The 17,379-nt window shown below is 36.5% G+C and overlaps 1 protein-coding gene across 1 annotated transcript in view; it reads left to right on the forward strand.

Annotated features, from left to right (window-relative positions):
- Positions 1-2,656: 2,656 nt before the first annotated feature.
- The window catches only part of RIT2 (Ras like without CAAX 2), a 178,763-nt gene continuing 164,040 nt past the window's right edge, over positions 2,657-17,379 (forward strand). The window contains exon 1 of the mRNA XM_032676537.1: positions 2,657-2,987. Coding sequence (XP_032532428.1) covers positions 2,885-2,987 — 103 coding nt within the window. The 5' untranslated portion in view covers positions 2,657-2,884. The remainder of the gene's footprint in view (positions 2,988-17,379) is intronic.

The raw sequence follows: 17,379 nt of genomic DNA on the forward strand, positions 1-17,379 counted from the left end.
GAAGTCTAGTTGATGTTATCGTAAATGGGAATAAATCTAAATATTCTCCCCCACTACTGAATTGAATGAATTCAGGGTAGAGTAGGCTGCTTGTCAACAGGAAATTATGATGAAAATCAATTAAAACAAGTCCTGGGTTGAATGGGAATGCAGTATTGTCTTTTCAAGCTGTGGACAAATCTCTGTGAAATTTAGGAGAATATGTTTGTCGAAGATGTTAGTTTATATAATGTAATAAAACTTACTAAACTGCTGAGGTTTAATAAACATAAATCTGTCTTTAAAGCAGGTATTTTAAGTGATTAATCCTCAAACAACAAACATTTAATTCTGCTCTTTCAGCAAAAAAATGCTGCTTTGTTTTTTCTAGTTTTTGTTAATAGATTAGGAAGTGGCTTTCTATTTGGTTCTTACTCGTCATCCTGTTCTAGCATAATTCCCTTTTTTAGCCTCTTCCATTTCACAAATTCCTTCCTTATGTTCCAGCTCTAAAGAAAAGAAAAAACTGACTTGCCACTTTTCTCTGACAAACACTAACAGCTGGAAAAAAAAGTCTGACTCATTCTTATCTATCATGTATGCATAATATTTACTAATATTTTTATATATTTTATATATTTTTTTTTTTTTATATTTTGCTAAGGTGCCCTTTTTGCTCCCAACCATTCACTTTCCTGACATTTTAATGTCAGCCAAATGCTGCTGCTAGGTATGGGGATAAAAACTCCTCAGGAGAAGGTTGCTGTTTTGATGGGAGATTACCAGAAAAACCCAGCTGTTCTAAGCACTGGTTTTGATATCTTTATGAGTTGTATCTAATGTGTCAATAACGAGCTCACGGGAATGATTTTAACGTGAATGGAATTCTAATTACAACAGGGATTAATCGACCTACCTGTCCCTTCCTGTTGAAGTTCAATATTTAGACACCACATTGTTACATTCAGAATTTCCTTTTTAAGTCCTGCTCTATGCTCTGATGATCAAAGCCTTCTGAGGCTTCCATCCAGGCATTGATAGAGCCACCCAACCCTGACACTGCAGAGCTTCTCACAGTGTGGTTAGCACAGAAATCCCTTAGGACAACTGTAGCAGATCTTGACTCTGGAGGAGTTTCTCAGAACACAGTGGCTCTACCTCTGCTCTCTTTTTCTGTATAGCTGAAAATGGACCATCAAACTTGGATTTTTCAGTGTTTTCCCAAGATCTCTTGGTGTGAAATTTAAGTCTTCCTTAAGTAAGAAATTTTAATAGTCCACAATGGATTTTGCATTACTTTGTATTTCAGTTCTCGTTCATTGCAAGTTTATTTGTACTGCCCAAAAATTCATGTGGTAAAAATTTTCCTAAGTTAATTGTAATGTTTCTAAGTACTTTGCTTCTAAACTGGGTTACTTTCTGTTTCTTCTGCTGTTTCCTAATTTTTTATTAGGAGAGAAAATGAGTATTCATGTTCTGCTCACCTTCTCTATTCTAATAAATATTATCATATCTATGTATCTCTTTAATCCTATATTCTCCTAGACCATTAAACTGTCTTTCATATGTGTGCCCTTTCGTGTCCTTCTTAATTTTCTTTAAATCATGTCCTTCATCAGTCTATAATTTTTTTTCTTTCCCCTTCAACTTTTAATTCTCTATCCCTGTGTAATACCATGTGCTTACTCTCTGTGAAATAATCAGAAGAGTTGAAAGACGAAGGTGTCTGGCTTCCAAGATTCTTTACTAGTTGCTTCTGCTGCTTCCATTTCCCTGTCTCCTTAACAGTTCCATCTGTCATGAAAGTCCAGCACTTTTCAAAGTTTTTTGCTTTCCAGCCCTTTTGGGGTATTATACAGCCCACTGTATAACAGTTAAAACTGGGCAAGCATCTTACTACTGATTACATTCTTTAAAAAGACTAGGTAAGAACAAAATGAGAAAATAATGAAGAGCTTGTAGTGTTTTGCTGTAAGTTTTCAATGAATAAGCCTGTGAGATGATGAGAATGAATAAGAATGTGAGATTTTGTACACAATGTCATTCACCAGCTTTTTGCTTTATGTTTTTCTTATTTATTGGGGCTGATCTTCTTTGTAAGATAAATCACTTGATATTAAGTACTTACAACAAATTGTGTTTATTCTCTCCCTGCCCGTTCAGCCCCTGTCTCCTAAAATTATGTGTGGGGAAAAAGGAGAAAACAAAAAGCAGAGCGTTTTTACTTTTCCCCCAAAAAAATCTGGTTTATTTTTACAAATAATTGATGCAAACTGAACTGAGAATTGAGCTGGGGATGAACTTAGCCTTAGAAATCTTCTGTGTTTGCAGTAAGCTTTATGAAGAACAAAGACTCTTGAAAGTTATTATTTCACTTCTAATAGCATTACGTGTAATTCTAGCAAACTTGATGATCATAGAATGAATATTTAACTCCAAGGTGATAAGAAGGTTGTCTGGTCTGTTTTATGATTGAGATTCGAGCAAGTGCTACATAGTATAACAAACATCATGATTAAGAAATTTGATCCATTTTCTTTTTCTGGAGGCTCTTATCTATTTGATTTCAATGACACAGCAACCCCAGAGGTACCAGGGCTCTGGAGCCTCACAAAACTGCTGCTGTCCAGGAAGAGACACACAGAGAACGATACAGAGCTGGGAGGGGGCAGAGAGAGATTTTTATTGGAAGCTGTTAAAGTGGTTGCTATGAGACCTTCTCCAGCTAACACAGGCACAGCAGTGAGTGTGAGGCTGATAAATCACACCTCTTGCATTATACCTCTCCTTTCTACCTTTTTTTTTTTTTTCCCCTAGCACAGCTTTTACAGTTGTTCAAGATCAGGGAAAGCACCTGCCAGTTCCTTTTTTCTTCGTTTTGCTCCCTTCTTCTGCCTCGTGCAAGATGGAGCTAGAAAACGAAATGATCAGCTCCTCCAGCAATTCTTCAGCAGGCTCCAGAGAGTACAAGGTGGTGATGCTGGGAGCAGGGGGAGTTGGCAAAAGTGGTAAGTTTCAGCAACAACATTTCTGGGGAGAAGGGGTGCATTGGGAGCGTAAAGTTCCCAGGACAAGGACGCTGTTTAACGACAGGTTTCTTGCACATGGCTTGGATAAAAGACTGTAGTTTGTGTCTGGGGTGATGAGTCAGCTGGATTTGTTGCAGGCTGAAGTGTTACAAGCGTTTTAATTCGGTGTTTGTGTAAAGCTGAACTTGGTTCTGCTGTGTCTGAGGGGAGAGCAGTCAGATTGCTGCTGTTGGTTTAACACCAAGTGGCACTTGGCGAGGGGTGATGGTCTACTGGACAGTGTTGATGTAACTTGTTGGCCTGACAGTCCCCGTGCTCAGGTAGAAACGAAACTAACTGCAAAGTCAGCTGTACAGTGAGAGTGAGGAGGATGCCTACAGTGACTCAGTTTTCCTCCCCACATTTTTTTTTTTTTTCCTTTTTGTGTTGATTGTCATTGTGGCTCAGCTGCTGCGAGTCTCCTCTCCTGTCCGGATAGGTACAGAGTGCCTGCCTGAGTCTCACTCCAGGTGATAAGGCAGATTTGCAGCATATTTTAATATCACTGTCCAGAGCTGGAAAGATGTGCTGGTGTCTGACAATGGTATCTCTTCAGAGGAGTCATTATTTTCCCCTGACACTGTTTTCTTTTTCCCAGATATTATCACTTTTGATTTATTCTCACTGAAACTAGCATTCTCTGTTCTTACAAAGACTTTGCTGAACATGCAGAGTTTGTCTAAGAAGTCAGTGTATTGAGCTGACCACACAACAAGCATTTGATTACATCTTATGGAAATTCAAAAGAAAAACAGAAAGAGAAAAGAAACAACAAAAAAGCAGGATAATAGAATATATCCAGGCTAGATACCAAGGAAATTTCAGGATAAATAAACTGTAACACTAAACTGTAATAATTGTGTAGATCAAATGAGTTTTATTTATACTCAAACAATAAGATGAGGCATGGGTGTAAAAAAATTGAATATTGGGAGTAGATGTAATTTTGTCTCTCTATCCATAATTTTGTATTCTTGTTATGTTTGGCTTCAGCTTCAGTGGTACATCTTTCAGTGAAAGCTATTTCCCCATCAGTATTGCTTAACCAAGCAAACGATTCTTGCACAGATGTTACTCTATAATCACCACATAAAATGTGGAAGAAGAAAATATTGGTTATCTCAGAGTAAGTTTTTGCAATTTCAAATTATCTTTTCCATGGTAAAACAGATATCCAGTAGGAACTTTTAGTAAAATGTCACTTCTTTCTTTTCTTTTTCCATTTTTCTTTCTTTTTTTTCCTTTTTTTTTCTTTTTTTTTTTCTGAGTGCATCCAAAAGATGGCAGTAAGTTTTGGTTTTTTTACCCAAACATATCTTTGTAAGAACAATGTAATTTTGAAAACTTAACAAAAGATATTACAAACCATATCAAATTCCTAGTATGACTGAATCATAACAGCCAAACTTTATATATATATATATTTAGGAAATTTCAGAGTTCACATTCACTATTACATAAGAGTTTAAATCACAAATTTTGTTTATTCAATTCTCCTTATTTAGAAGACATTAGCTGTTAATTTCATGAGAATAAAGCCTTCAAATCTATGGATTGCACAAAGCAATGATCCATCCCTAAAGCTGAGAACCACAAAATTAACAACTAGAATTGTGTGTCTGCATGGTCTAGAGAAATAAAGATAGGATTAAGTGGATAGTTATGACTATTCATTGGGATAAATGAAAACTTTCCATTGTTTTCACAAAAGTTAAACTTCTGGGTGAAAAAAAAGCCACAACAAAACAGCAACTGAGGATTATTAAGATAGGAGGTGGGCAGTCAACATTTACTGGCTTTGAAATGGACATAAAATATTTCAGTGGAATCCTGAGAGAGAATCCAAGTGATCGAATTCTCACAGAGATAAGGAAAAATTGTTGGTATTCCATAAGTCATTAATTCATTCTGACTGTTACATAAACAGGATTAATTTACACTGGATTACAAGCAGAAAAAGACCTAAATGACTACTTTAATTCTACAAGATGAGCTCTTCTTTACCCTAGTGACCTGGATTCATTTTATTAAAGACATTATGAATTTAACCATAACAATGGATCAGGGTTGAATAAAGATGAAAGACTAAAAAAGAAAAAAGGAAAAAAAAAGAAACAACAAAACAAACCCAAAAAGTTCAGTTTCCAGTTTTGATTTTGAGAAATAAGTGATATATGATTAGATGTACTGATAATATCCTGGCTTTTATTTTTCCTTCTTTTTTTCTCCTTCTTACTTTTCTTTTAAGTCATGATAAAAACAGTAACAACTGGAGTTGAGTTATTGAGTGGGAAACAAGAGGAAACCTCTTTTGGATGAAAGACTTTTCCATTCCTCAGTACGTACAATATTGAATAATTCAGGTTTTGAATGAATTTTCCATTGGAACCAAGACACAAAAATGTTAGATTTCTTTTTACTTTAGATGTAGTTCACTTCTAGAGAGACCCCCTGGGCATTTTGATCTGCTGTTTCCCACTCTCTTACTGTGCCACTTCATCCTCTGTGTGTGGAGGTCTTTGCATTGAAAACTGACTGCTCCTTGTGAGGAGCTGAGGGTTGTGATTGTGTTTGTTCACAGGGAGGAATTAGGAAGGGGAGACCAGCACTGGATGTCCTTTGGCATTGGTGTTTATAGAATATTTGCTTTGGGTTGTCAGGCTTGTCTCTTCGGTTTTTTGCTCCAAGATGATGGACAGCCCATGAGGACAGTCAGTGTCCTGTCATTTAAACTATTCTGTTTGGTAGAAATTTCAAAGGAATTGGTAAAAAGAAGATAAAGCTCAACGCATCCAAGTCTGATACCCATCACATCCAGAGTAATGATGTGCAAATGATTTAAGAATTGTTACTTAAGGTTCCTCACATTTCAAAATCAGTGCCACTATTTTGTAGGAGGAAAAGAAAAATCCACCCCAAACCCAGAGGAATAGTTGTGTTTAATTAAAATGTACAAAACTCCATGTAAATTTTCACAGGAGTTGATTTCTGTACTGTAATTATGGACTACAGATGCCCCAGAATAAATTACCCTTTCTAAGACCTCTGAAAACAAAACTGTTTTTGTTTTCTGAGCAACATGTTAATTTATTACTTTGCATAGGCTGTGTTTGTCATCTAGAACATCAAGTACAGTCTGATGCAATTTCAGACCAAAATTTGGTTAGAACCAGGAATTAAACTGAAATTAAACTGAAATGAAATAGAGTGAATTTTATACTGACTCTTATTTAAGTACAGTCCATGCCAAAATTTCATATTTCTAATTATATGTAAGTTTCAATTAAAAAAGAGAATTTGACACTTGATCTTCTCAGACACCTCAGTATCATTAAAACATAAATCAAATTTCTTGACATGGGGTTTAAACCCTAAGCATCTTTGTGATTTTGAAACCCCTTTTCCTGAGAAATACCTTCAGAGATCGGTGAACAAGTTGCTCTCATGGTCCTTGTCTGATGCAGCTCAGACCTCTGCGTTTATCTCTGTTTTTCAGTGTTCCAAGAAACACACACGGAACAGCCTTTACATCCTGTGACCATCTATTGCTGGCTCATATTTAGCAAACCAATTACACTAATAACAATAATTGACTGCAGCACATTCTGCAAAACATTAGAGATGATTAACCTGGGGGTTGAACAGTGACTAACAAAATCAAGAAATTGATGTACCCTGTGCCACCAAACAAAATAAAAAACCTCTGCTAATGAAAAATTGTTATTACCTAAGCATTCTTCAAGTACTGATCAGATTGTGCCATGACCTAACTTTTTGTGTATCTTCCTAACTGAATGAAAATGTTGTTCTGGTTTGTTTTTCCCTAATGCTAGTTAACATTGATATATTTAAGGCTGAAGGTATTCTACAGTTATTCCAGGTAAATAGAATTGCATGTTTATGCATAGAATAAGTGTATCATAGACAAAAAGTGAGTTTCATGCTAACTGTCTTATGAAAGTTGTGCTTCGGACGAGTAGAGGAATTCTTAAAAAAGAAAAACAAAAACCTGATAAATATTTGTTGCTAATTAGTCAGATTTTTGTCTAGGAGAAAATTTACATCTTTCAATATTTATTTCTCAGACTGATTGCCAGTTGATTTGTTGCCACTGTAAGAAGTTTGTAGGGATTTAAAGTAGTTGGCCCAAGACATTTTGCAAAATTAATATATTTTTTGGTTTTATTATACATGGGAAAACATTTAGATGCGTATTTTCAGGCTTCAAGCTTAGAAAGAATAAAAAAGAGGGAGAAAAGAAATCAAGAAGGTATTATCTTAGGGTTGTTACAGGAGTAGTGTGAGGGAAGGTATTTCTCAGCCTGATCTGGTTAGGGGTGGTATGCTTACCCCATTGATTTTCTTGCTTTTATTTTTTTTTTTTTTATGTTGCATAAAGACTGTGTTTCTACAGATGCAGGTGATTAATCCAATTAATTTCAAGATCATGTATGCAGAATAAGTTCCAAAATGTGTGAAAACAATAATTTTTTTTTTTCTGATATTGGAATTTCAGCATGAGGAATTAGATTAAATCTACAGACTTCTTTTATTTAGGTGGTCAACTGCCCTTTTGTTTTTTTGACCAGTTTTTATTCTGTCTAGATAAAGCAAATTCTGTGTCTATTAATTTCAACTGTGTCCCCATAACAAGAGTCCCAGTAAGCAGACGTAGCCCTATGGAGTATGTACTGGAGAACTGTCCTACTCCAGCTGTTTGTTAACTCTCTGGAGATAAATTAATACATGATCAAATCTACACTGAAAAAGATGAAGGGCACAGGTAGAGATTCTACCTGTATCAGAAGTCCTGAGCTTGAAAAACACCATTTGGATCTGCTGGTGACGTTCTTACACCATCACAGGGCTCAATATCACACAGGCATTGATCAAACAACCTTCTCAGTAGGTGGGTTTTTTTGGAGGGGTTTTGGTTTTGATTTGGTTTCTTATTTTCCCCAAGAGTGTTCTCAAAAATAACTGTTCTCCCCTAAATGCCTGGTAAACCAACCAAGGGAAAGAGTCTGGCCTTCCATCACGTCTCAAGGCAAGGCAGTCACCAGGGTGAAGGTGTAAGATTAAGTTACTGCTCAGTATGAGTCAAGGTGAAAAAAGTTCCCTTTCAAGTGCTTGGGTATGCTATGGATTGCAGTTAAGGTAAACCAAGTTGCTTTTTTTTCCCCTCAAAATTGATATAAGTATAGTTTTTGGTGTCTTAATTTGGATCTACTTCTCCTGTGACTCCATAAATGCCAATATTTTTTTAACTGGAGAAGAAATTGAGATGACTAATTAAGAAAGAAACACGTCTACATTCCTCTGAAAAGAATTGTTTGTCCCTTCATTATTCTTTGTCTGAAAAAAAAAAAAAGAAAAATGTAATTCAGATTTCTAATTCCCTGGTAATTTCAGGGAAATGATTATACTCATTCAGATTGAAAAAAAAAAAAAAAAGGAAGGATGGTCTTCCTTTATTGGTAACAGTTCTGAAAACATAAGGGTAATACTTCTTGAAAATTATGTATCCATGGAGAAAAAATTCTGACCAAACACTGTGAGCCACCAGTTATGTTTGTTGTGTCTGGGATTCTGCAAACTGAACTGCAGTAGTAGTTCTGACGAAGAATTATAAATGTTACATGCAAAATGATGGTGGTGTACCTTGCATTTTCTCCTTGAAAAAGAAAATAAACACATTGTAGGGAAGGCCCATTGATGCCAGAGCACCTTGGCTCTGGGCAACTTCCAGTCAGTTTTGCCATTAACCAGATTAAGCACTGGAGAATTTATAAATGCAGAGTTCTGGTATATTTGTGATCTTTGTTAACAAAACTGCTCGTACATTTTAGTTACCTTCACAGATAGGTTATTGAATCAGTTTCAAGATTGATTTTGCGTAATTCCAACTTCTAAGATATTTTATCTTATCTCTTTCTTAACATCTTTGAAAAAAATCCCTATTTTCTTACTATCCTACCTCTTCATACCTGCAGACAACTAGTTCACATCTTGATCTTCTATCTCTTCAATACATTGAGTATCCGAATCTTGTAGAACTCTTTTTTCCTGCTCAGAGCATCTTGTATCTTTAATTTAAGTGCCCTAATACTTCCACATTTTTTTTCTGAAGTCCCCAAATTCACATGCTATTTTATTAGTGGCCTTACTAGAAGCAAGATTACCTGCTGGTTTCCTCTAGACAGTTATTTTTTGTTCCTCTGAGAATAATGAATTCTTTTGTCCAGATGTAATTCACAAAGGTCACATACAGAGAAATACCTCCAGTAACCCTCAAGCTGCTTGCTTTTTCCCCAGGATAGTCACCTGTGCTATCACATCTCCAGTGATGACCTAAATCCTACACTTCTTTATGTGTTATCTTATTCTGGACCATTGAAGCTGAGGATTCAGATAATTCTGGACCCCTTTCCAATATTCTTAATTTATATTTAGTGCATGCATTGTCCACTTAAAAGGATTAAACACATCCTTATTCATCAATTTTCTTGACTATGGGCAGACCTTTCTGGGCAGAATTATTTGCTTCAGGGAAATGAGTTAAAGATGTTTTCATTATTTTTCCAGTTTACACAATTTAATGGCTGAAGGGGTGGAGGGTCCAATTATGCCTTCCATGTTTGACAGAGGGGTTTCTGCATGTGAGATACCAATTTACTACTGAGAAAGTTGTGTGGAGTTCTGGTTTCTTCAATACTAAGAGCTGTCTGATAAATAGGACAGAGTTCAAAGAAGATCAACAGAGATGATAAAAGTGGTGTCACGATATGATTTACGATGACAAATGACTGTACTCAAATAGTTCTGTCAGACAGTAATCCATGATTCTTTATTATGCAACCTGCATATGTATACAGTGATTTAATGTAGGTGGGACTGAGTGCAGCTCTAATTGTGAATGGGTTGATCCACACAGCTTCTCCCATTAAAACATCCAGGTGATGAATACCCACTTGGATAAGGCTAGCAAGTGAGAGCTGGTCACTGTCCATGCCAGTTTGGAACAGGGATTGGAGAATTCATAATATTTGAAAGCAAAAATAATAAGAAAAGAATACACATTCCAAAATTTGAAGAGGAAAAGGGCCAGAATTGCTTAACGCAGAGTAACAAGTGAAGTGATAAAACTGGAATTAAATCACGTATAAGTAGTCATGTATGACATCTTCGGGTCTGTCTTCCTTTGGTCTACAAGAGTGTTGCATAGCCTTCATGATTTGCTTAAAAGTAAGATGGAGCAGATTGTGGAATAGGCTTTAAAAGGAACTGATTGGTGAAAGTTGTGTTAGTCTAATTGGTTTGTGGTAATTTAAGGCAGAATACATTAAAGAGATTGAGCATTCAGGCACAAATATACCTGAGTGGAAAAACTGTTTACAGTCTCCAAACATTCTTATAGAAGAGAAGGAACACTATTCATCTTTAAAATTTCATGATGTGTTAAAAGTCATCAGGACTTTTGGCTGATGTGGTGTTGCTAATATAGATAGCCAACAGTTTTCTTTGTGTTCAGTCTGCTAAATAGAGATCCTTAGGCAGGTCTCAAGAGTTAGCCTCTTCCAACTCAGGATACTCTATGATTCTAAGCGATTAGAACTCACAGAAGATTATGTTAATGAACCTGCTTTTCATGGTGTGATTTGTTAAAAGAGTAATTTGCATTTACTGAAGATTTCAGTGAGTTGTGTCCTGCTCAACTTTTCCCATTCATCCTGCTGGCTATAAAGTGACAGAAAACCTTCTGGGTTATTCCTCAACAACAGGAATTGAACTATCAAGGACTCTCCTAGTTTCAACCACACACAAATCTACCATTTGAAATGCCCAGACTGAAGTCTCAAACAAGGGAACAAGCAAGCACTGTTTCATGACAATGACTGGGCACTGTCGGTATCTTTGCTGTAAACAATCTGTTGAGGCAGCCACAGGAACTGTTTGCCTTCCAAGCCATCCCTGCTGCTGAGCTATGCCATCTGCAGCATTTTTGGCACATGCTATCTGCTAGAATTTGGATGAGATGAATTCCATTGGGGACACTCTTGAAAGCACAATAAAGAAAGGTGTTGTTTTTTTTTTTCCTTCTGTTTCTGCTTTCATCTCTTTTCTTTCCATACTTTCCATTTTATTTCCTTTCATTCCTCTGGTAATCCTTTTCCACTTTCAATTTCTTCATTGACTTTAATTAGCCTCCCTTTATGCCTGCAAACCTGTCTAATTTTCTTTCTTGGGAGCTAGAAGTCTCATCACGCTCACACAACTCCATTGACAGGAATTGTATGTCACCAGACAGGGTCTTAGTTTCAGAGGGAGAAGTGTCTTGGGAAGCCACTTTGCTGCAAGATCAAGCACCAGTGGAGACCAGTGGAGACACTGGCTGAAATCACTTTGTTTCAGGTTGGGTGGTGAATATCAAAAAGAACAGCGTGTGCATGTGTGAATAAAAGACCATCTCAGGAGTTGCCAAGTTGGACTATCATGTATTTGGCCTCGAAAAGAGGTACATTTTTAACTCAGTTGCCTGTTATAGTCAGTGTTTTATCTTTTCATTTGGATAAACCCCAAGAACTCAACTAGTTATTTCAGGGGACCCAAAGACAGGCTCAGAAATGGTTGTAAGTTTTAAAAATAAATTCCATAAGCTTTTGCAAAGTAAAAGCTGTAATCAGCTGAGAGACTGGTACATATAATTTATCTTTTGCTTACACTGACTACAGTTATGAGAAGAGCTGCTGTGTAATTTCTTTCCTTAAAATCTCATTGAAGTGCTAATGTAATTTTGTAATTCTTGTGCATTTTTATATGCCCAAAATAAAGGAGCCTGAGCTGAAATTCATATTTTCTGTCAGATCTTGTGATTCCTTTAGTAACTTTACTAGTCCACTACCTGCATGACAGCTTGTTGCATTATACTGAACTTTTTACTGCTGAACAGCTTCTGCAGTATCTTTACAGAAATGTCTGCTTGGCAGCTTGCAAAATGTGTACTGTTGTTTCAAATTTTTATTCAGAATGTTCAAAACCAAACCAAAGCATTGTCAAATTGTCTATCATGTTCAAATAAATAGCTTCTTAAACCATGCAGAATGCCTGGCAGGCTATAATATTTCCCCGTCTCTAAAATTTGTCTGGACTTTCTTAAATGGAAATTATGTTCCTTTCTCAATTGGATTAAAAAGTAATCATTAGATGTTTCTCCACAGAAAATAATCTTACTTGGGTTGCTTGGTGACATGATCATCTCATCACTCATCACACACAGTGTGCCAGAGCTCTGCTTCGTGCAGTATCTGGCACTGGGTACAGCCAAAGAATGTTTTCTTGGGCCTCATGAGGTCCCCTTTTGTTTATAGAAACTCTTTATTTCTCTCCTTGGAGTAGAGGAGAAGAAAGAACCATCTATTGCAGTAATCGAATAGCCCCCCAGGAGCTCCAGAAACCAGGTTCCTGTGCCTTTCTTTAATTTACAATAGTTTCAAAGGTTTTCCCAATGTCTATGAAAAATGTGAATTTGCATCGGAGACTCTCACTCAGTGGGTGCTCTCTTTACTGGTCTGTTCTTATAAAATTGAAAGTCAAAAGACCTATTTTTCAAATCTTTCCCGAGATACTTAAAAGTTATTAAATGCCTGACATACCAAGGAGTAAGTCACATAACCTTCTACTTTTTTTTTTTTTTTTTTTTTCAGGTAACATTCTCAAAATGACAATTGGCTGTGATATTTGAAGACAAGGAAGGGGTTAGGAAAAAGGCGAAACAGAAGGCACAAAAGAAGCAAACCAAGCAGTGGGAGAGGTGGAATGTAATAGAGGTGGACAAAAATAGAGACATAAGAAAAAGATTGAGAAAACAGAAAACTAGGCACAGATTAGTAAAGCAGTGATAAGGGAATAAAGGGGTAGAAGGAAAAGGCAGTTGTTTGTACTTCAAAGAGCATTGATTTCATTGTCATTATTCCAATAGATGCTAGTAGTCTGTGGCTGTATCCCAACATCTGCAGGTACTGGTGGCCAAAAAGTACATGGAGGTCATTTTAGGGAATCTTTCTCCTGCCTCTCTGGCTTCTTATCCCATACTTCTCACTCACTGGTCTTCTAGAATAGAAAGCTGGAGAGGGAGCAGCACAAAGTTGGCAGATGGGGGTCAATTCTTCTCCCAGGTAACAAGCAACAGGACAAGAGAAAAAGGAAAAAGCCACAAGTTGCTCCAGGGAAGGTTTAGATTTAATATTAGGAAACATTTCTGCAATGAAAGGATGCTCAGACATTAGAAAAGGCTGTCCAGGACCATGGTGGATTCACCATCCCTGGAAGTATTCAAAAACTTTGTGCATGTGGAGCTTAGTTTAGTGGTAAACCTGTTGGTGCTAGGTTAATATCTGAATCTGATGATCTGAGAGGTCTTTCCAAAACTTAATTTTTCTTTGATTCTAAATCTTTTTGGCATAGCTCTTTTTTGCTTTCCTCAGCCACGGACGAGGCTGGGTAAATCTAACATTAATATACATTTATGGGGTGCTAGGCAAAGTGATACTTCTCCAGTGTGGTGTTCTGACAACCACCCAGAACAGAGAGGAGTCTGTGGGCCCCAGCCTTAGCAATACCTAACACATAGTGAAATCAGTGGGAGGCTCAGCATTTGTCAGACTCCTCTGTGTTCTTTGGAGAACTACATTCATCCACACATAAAAATCTTAAACAAAATAATGAGTCACAGTGCTGCTGTGAAATAAATATCAGGAAATAAAATTAAGTTTTGTTTTCCTCCAATCTGGGAAAAAAATGACAAGATGTAAACCAAATATATATGCATTTCTATATGTTTTCTCTTATTCTTTGTGACCCAGTTGCTACCTTTTCTCTCATTCCCCAGCTTTTACTACTCATAATAATATAAACAAAACAGTACCTCACTATAACAACATTTGAACAAGTGGTGGTAGGAGGAAAAATCAAAACAAAATGCCAGTGACTATAAACAGATTTAAATACATGCATTGTTGAAACATGCTCATGTGAGATTTATTTCAGTGCAAAGTAAAGTGTAAAAGCATTTTCACTCTTTAAGGAAAACAGTTGTTAGTGCCAATGTGTTATTCAAAGAATTTATAGAAAGCTGTGCAAAACCCACTAAGATAACCACTTCTGCTGATTGACAGTGATAGCATATTTGAAGAATAGGATTATTTGGTGACTGAAAGCCTTTATTCCTCAATATCATTTACCTAAAAATAACTATGGATCAAACTGCTTTGTTAAGTTTCATCATATGTTTCTAAAGTATTGCTGCACATAGTGGATGACTATTAGTATATTAAGTTTCAAGTAATATTCAAACCAACTTTGTGTGTTGGGATACTTTTGGGTGGTGGAGTTCAAATACATTTTTAAGCTCGTGAATAAGATGTATTTCTGGTTGGCAGAAAAAATGCAGAAATTAGAATTTTTATTCCAAGAAATTGCTAACTGTTCCCTTTCTGCCTCTGAGTATCTCAAACGAAGTTGATAAAAATTGTAGATAGTGAACGCTTTACAAGGTTGGAACTCTTGAGAATATCTTTGGTACCACTGATGTTAATTTAGTCCCAACAAAAAGCAGGATGTGGATTGGGAACAGATGAGATAGGCTGCAGTAGACATGATTGCTCAGGAAATGACCTAGGTAGACAGAATACCAGTTTGTACTATGATGAAAGTTCCTGAGGGAATCAAATGTTTCCCTGACTCACAGTCAAGGTTCAATGGCATAGACAAATACCATGAATAATTCTTTCCAGGTTTAGGGCATAACAAGCTGTTAAAAAATCATTAGGAGCTTGGTGATAGAATTACTTGCCTCTGAGTTCTAATTCCTTCCATCCACTTCTATCTCTTTTTTTTCTTGCAGACTTTCCCTTTAAGCATATGGTAGAATTTATGAGGGATGTGGGAAATGTGAAATACCACCTGTTTATGTTAGTAAAGGGTGTGGAGACCATGTTATCTTTCAAAATTCTTTTTATCTTTCTCATAAAATTACTGCAAATGTATTTTCTGCTAATAAAACATTTTACCAGAAATATGACAGTGTTGAAGGGCTTACATTGGTAATCTACTGTGAAATAGTTTTTCTATTTCCATTTTATTTTTTTTAATTTCTAATCTATTTCTTTATCTATATTAATCTCAGGATGCTTAACATATGATGAATTTCCCGCAACGGCACAGTGTTAAAAAATTACCTATCTTCAGAACCATCTCTAGCTAAACTGACAACCAAACACATATTTGTTATCTTACTGAAAAACCAAGATAGGATGGGCCTTATTTGTTCTGTCAGTGTCTTCTGTGTCATATCTGTTCAGCTCAGTGATTACTGTCAGTGTTGTGGCATTTAAAAGAAGAACTGAAGAGAGTGGAAACGCAATTTGTGTTCTGTGCTGCCTCACGTATCACAAAGAAAACTGGCAGTTTGACCTTAGCAGTAGAGCAGAAAGAATACAGTTCCTTTTTTTTTTTTTTTTTTTGTATACTGAGAGTTCCAGCCAAATGAATGCATCTTAATGGGAAAGTCACTCACTCCGGAGTAGGTGGTGATGGGAGGGAAACAGGGAAATGTTGTGCAGCTGAAGAAAAAGATGTGTATTTGTTCCTGACTATCTCTTTGAAATTACCAAAAAATACCTTGACCCCAGTTTTCTTCCCTACCCACTGAAATATCTGTATTAAAATTGTTAAAGCAGTTCATGTTTAAGTGGGGTGGAACACAGAGAGGAGAAGATGCAAGAATACTGTAATTTCTGCAGGTTTGGGGAGAAGTATGAAATAGTATTGTGACCAGCTAATATTAAATCACAATTTATAACAGAATTCGAAGGACAATGAACCTTAGGAGTGTTTTGTGTTTGGTACATTATAGAAGAGAATAGCTAACAGGACTAATATTTCTGGGCTAGAGAAGAGTAAAGATAGATGTGAAAAATACTGAGATAAATTCTGTAAAGATGTTACAGCTAGACACAATGGCTCAAGGTAAAAGTATCTATGATGCACTTTGGTAAATTAATTAATCAGTGTAATCAGTATGTATCTCTTCAAATGGAACGAGAACTGTGAATACTGTACACAGGTTTAGATTGGATATTAGGAAGAAATTCTTTTCTGTGAGGGTGGTGAGGCTCTGACACAGATTTCCCAGAGAGGTAGTGGACTCCCCATCCCTGGAACTGTTCAAGGCCATGTCGGATGGGGCTTGGAGCAATGTGGTCTAGTGGAAGTTGTCCCTGCCTATGGCAGAGGGTTGGGAATTTCTAACTCAAACTATTCTGTCATTTTATTATAATAGTTGCTTGCTACAACTACTGGATTATTAAGCAAGTGTGGAGGCACAAACAGCTTCTTGTTGTCTGTGTTTTAGGCAGGACCCAGTATTATTCCTCTTCCCTAAGATTTACTTCCAAACTGAAAACCCAGGAGATAAAGCCCTGATGGACTTAAACCTGGCACAACTAACTAGATGTTCAAGATTCAGGCAGTTATGAGATTTGCCAGAAAAAAGCATTCAGGAAACTCTGTGGGAAGAAATGTAGTACTAATGCTAATTAATGCAGATAACTAATGCTGAAAATGTTATCTGAGTCTAGATTTGTAGGTATTCTCTCTAGTTCATGGAATGAGCTGCACAGTATTAGATACTTGATGTTCTCCATTGTTTCAGAGAAACCTGGATGAGTAAGCAGCTGGGATGAATAGTTGTCAAAGGGTAGGTGGGAATAACCATAACTCCAATGTTGGTAAATGTGATGTATCTGGTGTGGAGAGTTTTTGAAAATAAAAAATTGTAACATTCAAGTTCCTATTGCAGAATTTATCCGTGTTTTCTCTTATATAAGATGCATATGTTGGCTTCCCTCAAGTTTGTTTTGAAAATATTTTGCTTCTATGAAAACCATCTCCAGTTTTGGTGGTAATAATGTCCCTGTTTAAATTGAAAATGTATAGTATGCTGCTCGGTGTAGTATGTATCTTCCTCAGACCTTAATCCACTTCGTATGTGAGAATTTTTCAGTCCCCAATCTGAAGAGCTTGTTTCTCTTAGCTCCTGCAGTCTGATGAATTTATCTTTGGAGTTCCCTAAGCCTTCGACATGCCCGAAGGTGAAGCTTCCAGTTTCATTTAACTTTTATTAAAACAAGTTGGATTTATGATTTTTTTTTTTTATTTTCAGTGAGGCAAACAGCAAGCACTTGCTGTCCTACAATCTTGTTTTCATCTATTTTTCATCTGAAACAACTTAGCTTCTGCACAGGACAAATCTGTGAACCAGTGATTATTTAGA

The sequence above is a fragment of the Chiroxiphia lanceolata genome, chromosome Z (genome assembly GCF_009829145.1).
Source record: "Chiroxiphia lanceolata isolate bChiLan1 chromosome Z, bChiLan1.pri, whole genome shotgun sequence".
Classification (NCBI taxonomy): domain Eukaryota; kingdom Metazoa; phylum Chordata; class Aves; order Passeriformes; family Pipridae; genus Chiroxiphia; species Chiroxiphia lanceolata.